The sequence below is a fragment of the Meira miltonrushii genome (assembly GCF_003144205.1).
Source record: "Meira miltonrushii strain MCA 3882 unplaced genomic scaffold FA14scaffold_1, whole genome shotgun sequence".
In the NCBI taxonomy this organism is placed as follows: Eukaryota; Fungi; Basidiomycota; class Exobasidiomycetes; order Exobasidiales; family Brachybasidiaceae; genus Meira; species Meira miltonrushii.
The window spans coordinates 3,889,184-3,905,402 of record NW_020289943.1 but is presented as its reverse complement, the minus strand read 5'-3'; the positions used below and the strand labels follow the sequence as shown (position 1 = coordinate 3,905,402).

General features: G+C 44.5%; 7 protein-coding genes across 7 annotated transcripts; 4 read left to right on the top strand and 3 right to left on the bottom strand.

Annotated features, from left to right (window-relative positions):
• The first annotated feature begins 260 nt into the window (after positions 1 to 260).
• Positions 261 to 4,098, top strand: FA14DRAFT_131310 (L domain-like protein). The gene has a single exon (XM_025496929.1). It carries the CDS (start codon positions 489 to 491, stop codon positions 3,942 to 3,944), a length of 3,456 nt encoding a protein of 1,151 aa, XP_025358434.1. The 5' UTR covers positions 261 to 488; the 3' UTR covers positions 3,945 to 4,098.
• Positions 4,099 to 5,499: 1,401 nt separating this feature from the next.
• Positions 5,500 to 6,642, bottom strand: FA14DRAFT_118203 (uncharacterized protein; the record flags this gene model as incomplete). Its single annotated transcript, XM_025496275.1, has 1 exon — positions 5,500 to 6,642. A coding segment is annotated over one exon (1,143 nt), but the record flags the coding sequence as incomplete, so codon positions are not given.
• A 320-nt stretch (positions 6,643 to 6,962) lies between these two features.
• Positions 6,963 to 9,192, top strand: FA14DRAFT_177408 (uncharacterized protein; the record flags this gene model as incomplete). The annotated part of the gene is made up of 2 exons (XM_025500738.1): positions 6,963 to 7,142; positions 7,204 to 9,192. The coding sequence occupies 2 exons, from the start codon at positions 6,963 to 6,965 to the stop codon at positions 9,190 to 9,192; spliced, it is 2,169 nt and encodes a 722-aa protein (XP_025358432.1).
• On the bottom strand, positions 9,054 to 11,189 carry FA14DRAFT_142955 (pre-mRNA splicing factor). The gene has a single exon (XM_025497190.1). The coding sequence runs from the start codon at positions 11,155 to 11,157 to the stop codon at positions 9,274 to 9,276; it is 1,884 nt and encodes a 627-aa protein (XP_025358431.1). The 5' UTR covers positions 11,158 to 11,189; the 3' UTR covers positions 9,054 to 9,273.
• A 236-nt stretch (positions 11,190 to 11,425) lies between these two features.
• FA14DRAFT_142953 (threonyl-tRNA synthetase) lies at positions 11,426 to 13,813 on the top strand. Its single transcript, XM_025497189.1, has one exon. The coding sequence runs from the start codon at positions 11,481 to 11,483 to the stop codon at positions 13,752 to 13,754; it is 2,274 nt and encodes a 757-aa protein (XP_025358430.1). The 5' UTR covers positions 11,426 to 11,480; the 3' UTR covers positions 13,755 to 13,813.
• An 85-nt stretch (positions 13,814 to 13,898) lies between these two features.
• Positions 13,899 to 15,028, top strand: FA14DRAFT_159849 (GPI2-domain-containing protein). Its single transcript, XM_025498416.1, has one exon. The coding sequence runs from the start codon at positions 13,929 to 13,931 to the stop codon at positions 14,973 to 14,975; it is 1,047 nt and encodes a 348-aa protein (XP_025358429.1). The 5' UTR covers positions 13,899 to 13,928; the 3' UTR covers positions 14,976 to 15,028.
• On the bottom strand, positions 15,019 to 15,939 carry FA14DRAFT_153460 (NGG1p interacting factor 3; the record flags this gene model as incomplete). Its single annotated transcript, XM_025497599.1, has 1 exon — positions 15,019 to 15,939. The coding sequence occupies one exon, from the start codon at positions 15,937 to 15,939 to the stop codon at positions 15,019 to 15,021; it is 921 nt and encodes a 306-aa protein (XP_025358428.1).
• Between the last annotated feature and the right edge of the window lie 280 nt (positions 15,940 to 16,219).

Below are 16,219 nucleotides of genomic sequence, written 5' to 3'. Positions count from 1 at the left end.
TGTGTTCTACTTGGTGATCGTGTGTGTATGCAACCTTAAACAATTTTCTTCCTGTCGCTCGACTTATAATTTTTTATGGCAATCCAATTACTCCACTACACACACGCATAATTAATTGACTGCGTGAGAGGCTTAGACGACTTTACAAAGGGAAACAAGAGCAGATTCAAACTAATTAAAGATTTTGATCGGGCAGCCTCTTGTGTGTGTATTTATACGCTTTATTTATAGTCAGTGAGAGAGAGAGGGGTACACCGGCACAAAGACAGAGAGAGAGCGTGTATAGTTTTAAGAGAAGGGGTAACTCATCACCACAACCACCACACAACAACAACAGCATACAACAACAGCGACACTTATGACACACATCATATTCACATCATGATGAAGGCAGTACTCAAATTCGAAAGAAATTGAGCGGCAAAACAGTACACCAAAACACAGCTGATCAACACCTAGAAAAAACGTTGGAACGATTCATACTCAAAATGTCGTCAGGAGCGGCGGCTGAACTTTCAGCAAGCACTCCTGCGAGCGCTCTATCGTCTGCTCAAAATTCAACTTTTGCAACATTACAAGTCAATGGTATCAATCTCCCTGCCGCGGCACAATCATCTACATCATCTCTCCGTACAAAAGAGGAAGGCAAAGATACGCCGATGGGCGAACCAGAACTGTTAGCCCTGATCATCGAAATGCGACTCGGCGCTCCTTCTTCCTCTGGAGGTGGTAGCAATGGTCAATCCAATTCACTCAATGGATCCAGAAGGACTACTAGCAATGGCGCAGGATCTGCTATGGCAACTACTTCAAACGGTCCCTCTACATCCGATTCCGGCACGATGGATTTAAGTCATAAAAAGATTCGGTCGTTACCGAATGAAATGGTGGATATTATCAAAGACGATATCGTTCGTTTGGCAGTAGGATACAACTTTCTCACTACATTACCATCAAATTTTGTCAATCTAAGCAAGCTACGATATCTTAACATACGTGCAAACCTATTGAGCACAGTACCTCCCGTTCTGTGTTCGTTGCCTTCCCTGGAGATCCTGGATATGAGCAGAAATAAAGTGCGTCAGTTACCTGCTGAACCTGGCCGGCTAGCAGATCTACGTGTTTTGAGCATATCCAATAATCGTTTACGTCGATTGCCAGCATGGATGAGTAGAGCGAAAAATCTACGAATCCTCAAGTTAGAGGGTAATCCGATCAATTGGCCACCACCACATGTGTCTGTTATGCCACCGATCGAGAAAGCTGCAGTGAATGACCTAAACGGAGATGGTAAAGCCAATGACAAAGCCAAAGCACAAGCATCTCGTAGCCGGGCAGAGGATAAGCATATGATGCTGTGGATCGCAAAGCTGAAAGAATGGATTGCGGAAAATGAGGGGAAAGCTGAATCACAAGAGGTGCTCGACATGAGCAATAGCGCCATTACACCATCAGCTACGCCTATGTCTGGAGTGGAAGACAAGGTGATAGAAGTGCCAAATGTCAGAGATGCTGATACCAAAGTTGAAGATATACCCTCCGCACCTGTGGAGGAGTCCAAGGCAAATGATGAGATACAGACAGTAGCGGTACCGGAGACTGCGCCTTTTGCTAGCACAGTCATGTCCACCTCTCCAGAGGAAGTAACAAATGTCATTCCAGTGGTGACAAATAATGATGACTCTGCCAATACACCACCATCATCAGCGGTCGGTAGCAAATCAGCTGGTGAAAGTTCAAACAGTGCAACAGACACTACTCCCGCGACACCTCCATTACCTTCAACCAAATGGAACCCGAAAGGATTGGGACGTCCAAATGAGATCATATCAGCAACTCCACCTGCATCAGTCGTTGGAGGTAAATGGACAGGACAAAGTTCCAATTCGGTAGCAGCAGTTGAATCGGAGAGAAACAGTTATTTCAAACGTTTATCAACTTTGCCTACTTCAACAATATCCACACGAGTCTCTGTGCCTGTGCTTTTATGCGTCGATGCTACCCGAGGTGTGTTGTATGCATTATCACAAATGCATACCGCTCTTCGTCAATACGTTGCTTTTGCGACTGATGAACGAATGACATCACAATTGAGTAGAGTGCTCGATATTGCTGGAAATTCAATGGCTTCCTTGATTCATTCATTGGACAGATTTGATTCATTATCCAGAATCAAAGGTGATACACTCGATCCACTGGTCATTCGTGGCGTTGTGGTTTCTTGTATTGAGAGCATTGCAACCTTTCGAAAGCTGATACACGTCGTTCAACTTCAATTACGCTCACTTCAACGAGGCGCAGATATTCGGTATACTAGAACTTTGCTAATCCTACTCTATGGAAGCTTGGCAGAGATTTCAAATAGCTGGAAGACCATGGAGCCATTACTGGATGACGTTGCCCCGTACCTTTCCATGGGACTCCAATCAAACACATCTTCACATCTTTTACAACAACCTGCTTTACCTAGTATTGCCGAGGCTACTTCACCTATTACGCCCACGAGCTCTCGTATGGTAGCTCCTCCAGCAAGACCTCATCGGCGTCGACATGCGGGATCTTTCAGTGCTCAGGATGTCGCTCATGGTGCTTCGTTATCATCGAGTAGCATATCGGCACCCAACGTCTTGCCATCCGTGCCGATCAGTGAAGATCACAAGCGAGCCAATCGACCACCGGCACTAACGAGTATGCCTTCACCAGCTAATTTGCCTTATTCTGCCGAACAAGGCACTCTAGATGGACAAAAGATTGGTACTACTCCATTCAGCGCAAACCAAGAACAACAAAAGCAACAACAAGCTGGACAGGCACAGCAGCAAATCAGTAGAAGAACACTCTCAAACACAAGCGGTCCAAAGAGCGCAGGCACTGCACTTTATACCTCACAAACAGATGTTGAACGGGAAATACCTATTGATGATCATCTCTTACAGTTGGTCGTGAAGATCACTTCGGTCGCATTTAGCGTTTGGGCGGGCATTGAAGAGTATCTCATCACCCTGGGGTTGCCGAAAGCGTCAAGCGGACATGCGAATAAGGGCAGTAATGGATCCATGCTGATCAATCCTGCATCAACAGCTGATCAGGCAGGAGAGGATAGTCAGTCGAAAAGTCGTTTGCCAAGATCAGCACGTCAGCAAGCTTCAGAGGTTTCAACGCTGCCGGATAACTCTGAGCAAGGACCCACGCCATCTACTGATTCAAACACCATATCAGGTGATACAACAGTGTCAAATTCTATCACTCAGGCTGTGGAAGGAGAAGAAACGACAGACACTGCCGTCACTCCAACCAATCCTGCACCGTCTCCAGCGGTTCAGAGACGCTTACGACAACTTCATGATTTGACACGTGGTGTGAATGAGCACACACAACGTTTGTATGGGTGTCTGGAGAGGGCACAAGATGCAATTTATCGTCGTACGCCTACTCCTCTCTCTCCTGTTCCGACTACCATCAGTGCAAGTACGACGAATAACAATCCTCGACATCATGGACGTGCAGGCAGCACAGTGAGCAGCGTCAACAGCCTGAGCACGCCATCCAATCCATCATCCCTTGTTCGGGCCGATCAAAATGGTCAAAATGTGAAGCACAAAAAAGAAAACAGTTTTGATCAAAACAAGAGCTTATCATCCGATACATCAACAAATAAATCATCAAGAGAATTATTTGTTGAAAGCAATCATTTTATCAAATCAATTTTACACATTTCACATTTTATCAAAGCACTTTCAGCTGAAGGTTTCATTTTACCAAAATACGTTAAAGCAAGTATGGCAGAATTAACAACATGTGCTCGTGATCTTACCTTACATTTACACTTCCTTTCCGGTCCTTCTCTCGCCCCGAATATTGGATTGAATCCTGCCAATTTGAGTTCTGCCCCTGCTGCCGTTCATCATAATGCACCTTTGCAACAGCAACAACAAAGACAATGATCAAAACAATCGGAACAGGCGTAACATGACAGGATCGCCTCGATTTTATCTTTCTGCTCAATTATTATTTTCTGTAGATTAATAAAGCGTCATGTACTACGCTTTCCCACTTCATTCTGTATCACTATACAATAAACGACATCATTCATTATGCTTAAGAAGTCACATAATTAGCTTGAAAAGGATCATTATTATGATACATGGACGATGACTTGATCTACTCAAAAGCAGAAGCATGAATACCTTCTGCTGGTGCTTTGCCCTTTCCGCCTTGTTGCGTTGATTCGGTCTTGTTCATATCCTCTGTTTCTTTTTCATCAGGCATAGCACTCAAAGCACGTGTGATCTCTTCGACTAAACTGCTAATGTTTTCTTCAACACGATATAGCAATCGCAATCTTTCTTGCAATCCTTCTTTCGTTTCCTTTGAGAGATTCTTCAATTCTTCATCCGAAAGTGAAAGGGAATCGAGATTGAGCGTGTCAGATCGAATACGATTCAAGCGTCCCAATGGACTTCCCATGCGGCTATTTTCAATAATCGGATAAGGAAGATGTGCAGCATGATGCTCTGCATATCCTTGCACCCTTGAAGTGTCAAATAGAGGAATCAGATGTGGATTACCTGGAGAAGTTGGCTGTTCATTGATCAATGTCTTCGCAGTTGTCATTGTCTCGCTTAGCTTACTTGATCCATTCGATTCGGCGTTGCGTTGTTTCATGACTTGTGATGCAGAAGGTTGTTGCTTTTGGAATCGTCGTAAAGCAGCAGCGCGAGCAGCTTCTCTTGCATCGGCAGGATCAAATGCTGCTGTCTCCTTATCTTTCGTTTCATCATCAGGTTGTGCAGAGGTAGAGCTTCCTTCGACTTTCTCATCGGCAGGAAGCGCTTGTGAATTTCTCTCTGCTTCTTGAGAAAGGTTCGTAGATGAGCCAGCAACTCGAGGACCGTTTCGTCCATCAGACCTCAAAGTCCAGGGAGCTGGTGGGATATAGGTATCGCTCTGGCTGTCATGCCTAGTACTACCAGACTCGCTCAAACCTCTCAAGATCGGCGGAGGAGGCAGTACTGATCCTGACGAACGACCTTCGCCATTTTCGCGTCTGCCTGTTCGCGAAAGCTGTGCCAAAGGATCAGGCTTAGAGGCAAACAAGGAATTAATCAACATCTTGCGGGCTGGTGAAGAGGTACGATCTGTATTGTTGCCCGTACGTGTGCCTGATTGGGGCGTATCTCTAGGATGTGAGGCCTGCCTACCAGAGTTTTCCTGAGATTGGCCAGCAAGGCGATCTTGATGGTCCTGTCGAATACGCTGAGCATCCGTTTGAATCTGCTGCAAGAATGACTGGAGTCGGTCACGAACCGTATCATTTGCATTGCCAGGCTGAGTGCGTTGTTGATCAGTTCGGGCAGCACTTGCTGAACTGGCATTGTTGCGGGAATTATTGGCTGCTGCACCGGCTTGTGCCTGCAAAGGTACAGGAGCAGCTCCTTGTCTAGGTTGTTCGCCTTGGCCTGCCGAGGGATCACGTTCAGCCTCTGTAGATGATGCAAATACAGTTCGCCTACATGTCGGACAGCTTTGTTGCCTCTCCAGCCATGAACGTAAGCAGTGAAAGTGAAAGATATGCCCACATGGAAGTTTTTTAGGTGTCTCATTGAGACCAGAGCTGCCGGAAGCTGGGACCGTAGGAGTGGGTCGTCTTCCTTCTGCTGGAGCTTCCCCTTGATCGTCCCCGCCTGCTTCTTCTGCGACCATTTCTTCTCGACAAATGATGCATGTACCATCGCTCATGCTACGTAAATCGGCCTGCGTTGCATTTGGGAAGCGTGTGTCCATATTTCTCGTTGCTGCTCGATATTTCATAAAATCACGTAAGCGACTGAAAAAGGACAAACCTGTCACATATACGTCGCGGAAGATGTGAAGCGGTAATCCACCATAGTAGCTGAGTATCAAACAGAAGCATGCAATGTATGTGGCCAGCTTGAGAAAGTCTGTGATCAAATCAACAAAGAACACATACATGCTCTTTGCTTCCCATGGCTCTTCTGAACGCATATCTTGACAATTGATAAGATACTTGGCAATAGTTGACCAAAGTGTAGCGCCCAAGATGAAAAATTCGTTGGCAAACATAATCATGATACCCTTTCTTTCCTTGTCGATGATCAGAACTTCTACAGCAAATGTTGCTAAGAAAAGGTCGAATTCGAATAACATCGATAAGATGGCGATCATACGAACGTGGAATAAGCGTCCGACTGAAGGTGATTGTTCCATATATTCCACTCGATCGGCACTAAGCCAATGGAAGACCTTCAAGAAAAGTAATGTTCCAAACAAGATTGCAAAGCTTGAATCGAAGTCATCTCTGAAAATTGTCATCGCTAGTAGAGTTTCTGTGATTGCGTACCATAAACGTTCATGTAAATGTTCTACTTCCACTGCACGTAAAGGACCAAAGAAGACCTTTTGACAAACTTTCCCGAAGCATAAAGCCAAAAACAAACCAAAGTTTATCAATACCATCATACAGCCATTGCTACCACCTAGCATCACCGTTGCCGAATAAAAGTTTGGCCTTTGTCGAAAAGCATTAAAGGTGATTGCAATAGCGGCAATCGTTGATGCAAGACCATAAAGGGCTAATCGACGTGAAGTAAAAGCCGAAGCGGCACCCAACACAACCGGCATGATGACCGAAATATGATGACGATATCAGAGCATTCAAAGAGGTAGTTGTCTTGATTTGCTCTTTGAGTTGGTAGGAGAATTGGAAAGAGAAGTTGGCGGTGCTAACGTGGAGCCATTAGGCTGCAGGCGAAACCCCCCTCAAGCAAACAAACACGTCTTTATTTTAGCTGCACTTTAAGATGGCTTTCCAGACAAAGGTGGTCCGTGTGACACGCACAGCAAGATTAACACTTGGGGCAATGACAATAACACCCTCTTCTCGATCACCGGGCAGGAATGTGGTAAAGGTGGTCAAAGACAAAACATAGCACCTAAAGGCCATGCTGGATCAACATCAAGGATACCTCTTGGCAGGTGAACATGGCCAATACACTCCAGTGACAAGGAATGAAAGCAGACCTGAAAAAGTACTACACCTACGGCTATCAGCAGAAGCGCTAGAGCAATTGACGAGAGAGGATGTGCGAATCAGTATTCGTGCGATAGACGATGCAAATACAGTAAGTGTGGTACTCAAATAACCATGAAGTGTGATATTAACGCATAATTATCTCTTACCAGATTTTGACAATCAATGATGCGCAACATAATCTACAAAAATCAACGGAAGCATCTCCTCACCATATCTATCGTCTAGAGCAACAAGGAAGCTCATCAAGATCGTCTGGATACTCCCAGCTATCACATGTCGGAGAGGTACAAACAAAATACGCCATTCGACCAAATTCGACACCATCTTCAACTGCTACCTCACGATTGAAGGAGAGGAGAGAGTTAGAGGAAGCTCGGAAATTAGAACACCGGGCCGTGTTATTAGATTCGGCACCTGTATCAAACAAGCCTTCAAAATCAACATCTGGTCTCAAATTAAGAGCTAAAGGATTAGCGCCAGCAAATAAAGGATCGCCTCTTTTACAGTCTCGCTCTGGCACACCGATCGATTCGCATTCACAAAGCTTACCTGGAAGTCCAAATATAGGATCTGGACACAATTCTGTTCAGAATACCCCCACAAATCAGGCCAAATCCAGTCCACTAAAACGAGAAAATTCACCCACGGGACTACGACGTCAATTGGTTCAACTTTTGGCAAAAGGACCTCTCTCACGTCGCGATATCGTTCGTGAGAGTCACTTTGCAGAGCCGCAAGTTGTAAGCGTCTTGGGTCCTATTGCAAACACGCCCGATACTTTACAACCAAAGGGCTCTTCCGTATCATCAACTCGCAAATTTACTGGACCAGTCAATCGTCGTAATAGTGTGGGTGGCTCAATTGCAAGTTCCTCCGATAATAGCAGTCACAGTACTGTATATGCACTAAAAGATGAATGTTATACAGAGCTGCTGGTAAAGGACTGGGAAGGCTATTCCATGGAAGAGAAGATCCAAATCAGTGCACGTATGGAAATGGCTTTAGACAGGCTAGGTATACCACACAATGCAGTGGAAAGAGATCAGCTCGTACGTGTTCCGGCAGAGAAGCGAATTCGTCTGTTCGAGAAATTGGACCTTGGCGAAGGAGTAAGCGAAGATGATCATAGCTCTAAATCCGCACATTCGGCACGACCCAAGGCAAGCACTAGCAAAAAACCTACAACGAAAGACCGACTTGCTCGTGCAGCAAAGGGAAAGCTCTCTTCTCCTCGCATCACACCGGTGAATGCGAAGCAGGCTACTTCTGCTGACAAGGAGCACCTTACAAAAACAAAGGCAGCAAGGACGTCCTTACCGAGAAGTGCAGATGCGAGGGAAACGACAATGCAGCAAGATATTCCCAGTGCTACTAAACGTAAGACTACATCAGCTCCACGAACCTCGACAAGCGGAAATGGAAGTGTATCACATAAATCAACTAACCGAAAAGATATCGAATACACCGATTCATCAGATGATGATGAAAATCTGAGAAGTAGAGGAAGAGCGTTGTCGGCGGTCTCACAGAAAGCGGACACGATCGCAGGAGATTCAAAACCCCTAGTTGACCTAACAGTGAATCGTCCAAAGAATGGCTCAATATCAAGCCTTAATCTTGCGAGAGAGCCGTGGCTTGAAGTGCGATCTACGAAGCAATGGCATGAACTTGCAAAAAGATTTCATCGTGTGTACGATGAATATCAAAAGGGTTTATCTCGCGTTCGAGATGAAGAAGATATGATTAAATCGGAATTACGCTTGGCAAACAAAGAAGAAGAAGAGAAAGACGTCTCTTCTCGTGGTAACAGGAGAGACTCTGTTTCATCGAGAAATACTCGATCAACAAGAGGGAACAAAGCTGCAAAAGACGAAGATGAACCTATGCTTAGCCCTAGTGATGAACGAGAAGAAGGTGAAGCAAGTCCAACGATCGGTCAAGATGCGCAAATGTCTTCTACTACATTCGCTTGGAGACATGGCGGAGTAAAAGCAACACAGGCCTTTCCGAGCAGCGACTCGCAACCGATGCCACTTGAAGACTTAGAAGATCTAGTAGGGTCTGTATTGGAGTTGGAAGGTCAGCTACGGCGCATGAAGACTGTTCTTCAAACGTCGAAAGAGGATTTAGAGGCGTAGGTCAAAGGTCATGCAATATTTGTTGCATTTCTCAGCAGATAGATCCTATAGTACATTGGAGTTGATAGTGTACAATCATACTTAATCCCATAATTTCATGGTACCGTCCCAGCTGGCGGTAATCAATTTCGAAGTCTCGTGCGGCAGCCATTCGTGACCGATCACGACTTCTTTGTGTGCACGTAATCTCTTGAGTAACCTTCCGCTTTTCCAGTCCCATATGACTAGATTTCCCGAACCGTCACCTGAAGAGATATATCTGCCATCAGGTGAGAAGCCAACTTGACAAGCATAGCCGGATACATTATGACCTTTGAACGCCTTTTTCCTATTTTGACGGAATGATTCAGAAGCATAAACAACAATTTGACTATCAAGCGATTGACATGCGATCCATTTGCGATTTGGATGAACGGTAACGGCAGGCATAGAATGCATAAGTGGGTCAGAAATATACTTGATCACCACCGGAATATCGAAATCCCAAGCACGCATACTTTTGTCGTCAGAAGTGGTGACAAATCTTCTGTTTTCATCCACGAATGTGATTGTATTGACAGGTCCAAGATGTGAATCGTATTCCTGCGTCAATTCGCCAGAATTTATATCGTATTGAATGATCTTCTTATCACTCATTCCGGCCAAGAAGATATGTTGCTTGTCATCATCAGGATGAAATTTGATCACGTTTGGCATCTTTCCTGGACTGAAGGCTTGTAAGCATTCTCCCGTCTCTGTGTCCCACAGCTTAATCTGGCGATCATATCCAGCAGACAAGAATCGGCGACCATCGTTTGAAAAGGTGACATCCTTTACTGCTTTCGAATGACCCATATACGTTCGCAAACAATTTCCTTCGTGGTATACATCCCAAAGCTTTATCTTTGTATCCATGCTACTGCTCAAAAGAAGATGACCGCTGCGTGGAAATAGCCGCATTGCACTGATTGCTTTTGTATGTCCCGTAAAAGTGTGAATGCAAGCTTTGGGTAGGAAACTTTCATTTTCACCAGCTTCGCCGTGTAGATTTGTATCGACATCTGTAGGCACATGCATATACGTACGTCCTTGATAGTCATACATGCTCTTGCCATGAAATATACTCTTTTCCGTTCCCCTTGCTTCTTCGTCTTGTCTTTTACGCAATGCTTCCGCTTCTTCACGTTTCCGGGTAACATCCAATGCTTCCACTCGTTTGATTTCTTCTTCGCTCGGTCCCACCTTTTCTACACTTTCTTCTTCCCATCCACCCCAAGGTCCTACATAAGCACCCTCTCCTTCTACAACGCTGCTATCTCCGTTTACGCCCTTTCGTTTCTTTCTAATTTCCTTCGTCAGTTGACGTGATCCATTAGGGCCATTCCGTAGTTCAACCGCCGATGACCCAGCCAAGTCCAACGCCCTCTGCTGATCTCCTACATATGCTGAATCTGAATACTGGTTGGGATTCCGTGCGTAGCCCATAGTCTCAAAGGTCCTTTGTTGATTTCGGAAATCGAAATCTGTCATCATAGCCGTTTCGATGTGGCCATTCAGTGTATTCTGCTGAGCGTTCATCTTTCTTTGTGAGAAAGGATTTTCTGGGCCTTGCATCTGTCTTATCATATCCTTGTATGGCACATTTACATGCATCTCCGTATCTGTGTGCCGAAGGATGAGTGAATTTGATTCTTGTTCCGGATCTGTAGGTACTTGGGGTGCTGTTCGAAGAAGTGCTTTTTCTGCTGCTACTTGGTCATGATTAGATGCTGAATTTGCACCAATAGACTTTATTCCGAAGAGATCATCCCTGTCTACTTTCTCGTTTTCCTCTTCGTCACTGGTATCCTCTCCATCATCTTTACGAGGCCGTTTCGAAGTAGTGGAGGCTTGCTGTTGATTTGTGGATGTGGTCCTGCTAGAAGAAGCTATATTCGACTCATCTTCCACTTCTGAGTCTGATCCATAAGCTTGGAGGGAATTCATCTTCTCATTCAAGTATCCACAGCAAGTTGAAGAAGGTAGCAATGAGTAAGAATTGACATGAATGACACCAAAAGTAACATTGTCTTGCATATTTATTTTTACACGTGCAATGACGCTTAAGCACTTTTTTGTGACTCTCAAGCTTTGCAACGCGTTTTAAAGTTGCCCGCCTTGGAGTCACTTCTGGGGGAGTCAGGAAGATCTGTATGCGTACTGAAGTTAGCTTGCAAAAGTGCGGACATCTTTTTTTAGGTCGTGTGCAATCTGGCAATCCTTCCTCTTCCTAACGATAACATCGAAATCCAGGGAATCGACAATTCAAAATGTCTGCCCCTGAGCCTCATCCCGTTGAATCGTCCGCTTCTGGACAAAATCCAGCTCAAGAAATGGTTGATGGTGTAAAACAATTAGCCATCAATGCACAGCAGAACAAAGATACAAACCCTGCATCAGCAAATGATGCTAAACCAAAAGGACAAAAGAAAGAAAAGAAGGAAAAGAAAGCAAAAGGTGGTGATGATTCCGTTAAGCAACCTCTTGAATTCACACCTACTCCAGATTTCTTTGCACATCGTTTAGCTCTTTTCGACAGATTGAAGAAAGAGCAAGATGATGAACGGGCCAAACAAGACAGAAAAGAAATCACAATCACACTTCCTGATGGCAAGGAGAAGAAAGGCACAGCTTTTGAAACCAGCCCCATGGAAGTCGCCAGGGAGATCAGCAAAAGTTTGAGTGAACGTATAGTGATCTCCAAAGTGAATGGTGATTTGTGGGATCTAGAAAGACCTTTCGAGAAAGATAGCTCTGTGGAATTCTTCGACTTTGAAAGTCCAGAAGGAAAGAGAGTCTTTTGGCACTCCTCTGCTCACGTTTTGGGAGAAGCAGCGGAACGTCATTATGGTTGCCATCTCTGTATCGGTCCTCCCACCGAAGATGGTTTCTTCTACGAAATGGGAATGGGTCTCAGTCAAGACCGCTCCGTTCGTCCAGAAGACTTTACACAATTAGAAAACTTGATCAAATCAGCTATCAAGGACAAGCAAAAGTTTGAACGAGTCATTGTTTCAAAAGAAAATCTTTTGGAGATGTTCAAATACAACAAGTACAAACAACACATCATCTCCTCAAAGATCCCTGACGGCACTTCCACAACCGTATACCGCTGTGGACCTATGGTGGACTTGTGTGTTGGCCCGCATATTCCTCACACTGGTAGAATCAAGGCAATGTCTATCCTAAAGAACTCCGCCTCATACTTTTTGGGAGATCAAAACAACGATTCGTTGCAAAGACTGTACGGTATCTCCTTCCCGGACACCAAGCAAATGACAGAATACAAACAATTCCTGCTAGAAGCAGCAAAGCGGGATCATCGAAAGATCGGAAAAGACCAAGAGCTATTCTTCTTCCACGAGATGAGTCCAGGATCTTGCTTCTGGTTACCGCATGGAACACGAATTTACAATACCCTTTTGGACTACATGAAATCGGAATACCGCAAGCGTGGATTCACTGAAGTTATTTCGCCCAACATGTACAACAGCAAGGTTTGGGAGACATCAGGACATTGGCAGAATTACAAAGATGACATGTTCGTTTTACCAGTCGAGAAGGAACAGTTTGCCTTGAAGCCAATGAACTGTCCTGGACACTGCTTGATGTTTGGGTCCCGCGATAGAAGTTATAAGGAGCTACCGATGCGATATGCAGAATTTGGTGTCATTCATCGTAATGAAGCAAGTGGTGCTTTGAGCGGTTTGACCCGTGTGAGAAGATTCGTTCAAGATGATGCCCACATCTTCTGTATGTCATCGCAGATCGAACATGAAGTCAAATTGTGCTTCGATTTCTTGCAGGCCGTTTATGGCAAGTTTGGCTTCACCTTCAAGTTGGAATTGAGTACTCGTCCGGAGAAGTACATTGGTGATATTCAAGTATGGAACGATGCGGAGAAACGATTGGAGAATGCATTGAACGAATTCGTTCCTGGCAAGTGGGAAATGAATCCTGGAGATGGTGCTTTCTATGGTCCAAAGATTGATATCACAATCTCAGACGCAATGAGAAGAGAATTCCAATGTGCTACCATTCAATTGGACTTCAATTTGCCTAATCGTTTCAACTTGAAATTCCGTACTTCTACCGATGCAGAAGGTACAGAATTCGAAAGGCCGGTCATGATTCATCGTGCCGTTTTGGGAAGTTTGGAACGTTTCATTGCCATTTGTACAGAGCATTTCGCCGGTAAATGGCCATTCTGGATGAGTCCTCGTCAAATCGTCGTCATTCCCGTCACTCAATCGGTTTACGGATATGCAGAAGAAGTTCAACGTATGTTTAATGCACAAGGATTCTTTACAGATGCAGACCTTACATCTGAAACATTGAAGAAGAAAGTCTTGCGTGCTGAAACTGGTGGTTATAATTTCATCTTCATTGTTGGTCATGAAGAACAAGAAAAGCGTGCTGTTAATGTTCGTAACGGACATGCTACTTCCGCTACAAAAGGACGTGAAGAAGTGATCTCTCTAGATGATGTCTCACGTCGATTGCAAAATTTGAAAGAGACAAAAAAGATTGAGAATGAACTGTAATCTACCTTCCATCCATAGTCAATACTCTTTGAATAATATACATTATTTCTTCTAATCATCATAATAAGCTACAGCCCGTGCGCGGTATTTGAAAAAAGCGTAATTAATAGCAAATTGGCTTTCCTTACTCTTGCTTCTTCGCAACGATCAGCATACAATACAACAATATGTATTATGACAGAAGAACAACAAACCGGTAGCAATGAGGGGTTACAGCCTTGGCAACGAATCTTATGGTCACAGCAACCTTATACGGACAATTATGTACCCCCAGATTTCTTGGGCGAACTACGTACAAAGCCAACAACCGCTCTTCCCAATTTGACGGATTTGATGTTATGGTCTTTACCGCTCTCACAACATGTTTGTATCATCTTGACATTCGTTGGGTTGTTCCTCAGCCTTAGAGATGACTTGATCGGATCAGAATCTTTGGCAATCTGTAGCGCTTTGACCATTGCTTTGTGTGGAGCAACGATGCCGATCACTAGCATATATAGCGAAAGTATGACAGAGTTGCATACAAAGACGGAGTCAAAGGAAAAGTCGAAAAAGCATACAAATCGTGCACTTGCTCAACCATTGTCGTATGCACTTCTTGGATTAGTGGTCTTGGCACTGTCGCCTCTTCTGCGAACGTTGACGGAGGCGACCACTTCGGATTCCATCGCTGCTCTTTCAACGACGCTTTTCCTCTTCTCTTTCGCTCTGGCTGATTTTGGAGTAGGTGAAGATGCTAGAATAAATGAGAGACCTTCTGATCAAGATAAAGCCAGCCACAAGCACAGCAGGAATGGCTCAAGCGGTCAACCAGTCCCATTACCCCATCTAGCACAAGGCCCTCTACCTGCAACGCTATCTCTCAATGCATCTTTGTGTGCAAGTATCGTGTTGGCCTCACGTTTAGCATCCCCCATTGATGCATTCTCACTTATTCTGGCAGCAATTGCTCTGTTTGCATTTGTGTCAAGATGGCTCAAACATCATCTTCGAAGACGAGCTCCAACTCATTGGCGGTCTGCCATATGTGCAACTGTGTTTCTATTGAGTATCAGTATCGGACTATTGGCTCGTTTCTCAATCACAGCTGCTTTTGCAAACGTGGCAACAGCTGTTTTTCTAAGTGTGATCTGTCCTGCCTGGATGAGAAAGGCACAAGGATGGAAACAAGCCAGAAGAGGACCCTGGGATATGGGCATCCCTAGATTGCGTTCTCGATGAGCATTGTATCACTACTGTACATCTATATTATTGCACTATCATTTTACACGATTTCTAATGGCTCTGAGTCCGTTTGAGATGCCACAACTTTAAGAGGTGTTCCACTGTTTATGCTTGCCAATGTCTTTTCCAATTTGTTGACCAAAACTTGACGTAAATAGCCCCTTTCAGAATTTCCATGCAAAGTTGTGATAACAACGATCCCCTTTTCCACTGCTGCAAGTGCTTCATGATGAGATAGTTCACCTGTAACGTACGCTTGTGCTTTTGGATATTTTGTCACGATTGATCCTGCTGATCCAGCTCCAACGGCAATGTTTGTCAGCCGTGCTTCTTTAGGGTCAAAATTGTGTGGAAGACCAAGGATGACATTCTTTAGCTGTAAATTTGATTTGATATTTGAAACCAGTTGGTCGACCGAGATTGCTTCTTTTAGCTCTACGATTCTACCTTGTCCGGCGTTAGGATGCGATTCGTATGATTTTGTGAGTGGCTCGATCGCAGGTGGCAGTGAGTTGCTCGGGGTATCAGATTTGACGACATCTGACTGTTGATTTGATACAACTCTGGCAAGCCAATCATTCAAACCATTCGTGCTTGCGTCCAAAGAAGTATGAGCAGCATACACACTAATATTCGCAGCTGTCAAACGCAACAAGCTCTTTTGTTGTGTATCATTGAATGTTAAACTCTTCAAACCTCTAAAGATGATCGGATGATAAGTCATGATGATCGCAACATCTCCTCTTTCAAGTGCTTCATCCACAACTGCTGTTCGTAAATCTTCACATAGCATAATCACGTTTCCTTTGTTCTTTTCTGGTTCAGGTGCTTGAATTTGAACGCCAACATTATCCCAAGATGTATCTGCCATTGACAAAGGTGCGATCTGATTCATGGCTTGATATAGTGCTGAAAGTTTTCCATCATGTTGAATGTATGCGGGTACTGCTTCTTGTGGCATCGTTGTATATTTCCTTTGCAAGTTTGGCAAGGATGGAGTAAGAAGGAGAAACGGTCTTGTTTGCCAGCAATGATTGAATGATCTCCGTTTCGTTATCAATGACGCTCTATTCACTAGCAATCGCATGTGTGATGAAGTGTCGTGTGTTGGTTGAAGTGGAGATTGTTCTTCTTCTCGACACAAAGATGACTAAGCCGTTCAGATATTCTTTGTCGGCATCCGATTCGGATCGGATATCTGATCACTGAATGACCCCACCTTGACATATCTCCATCTTTTA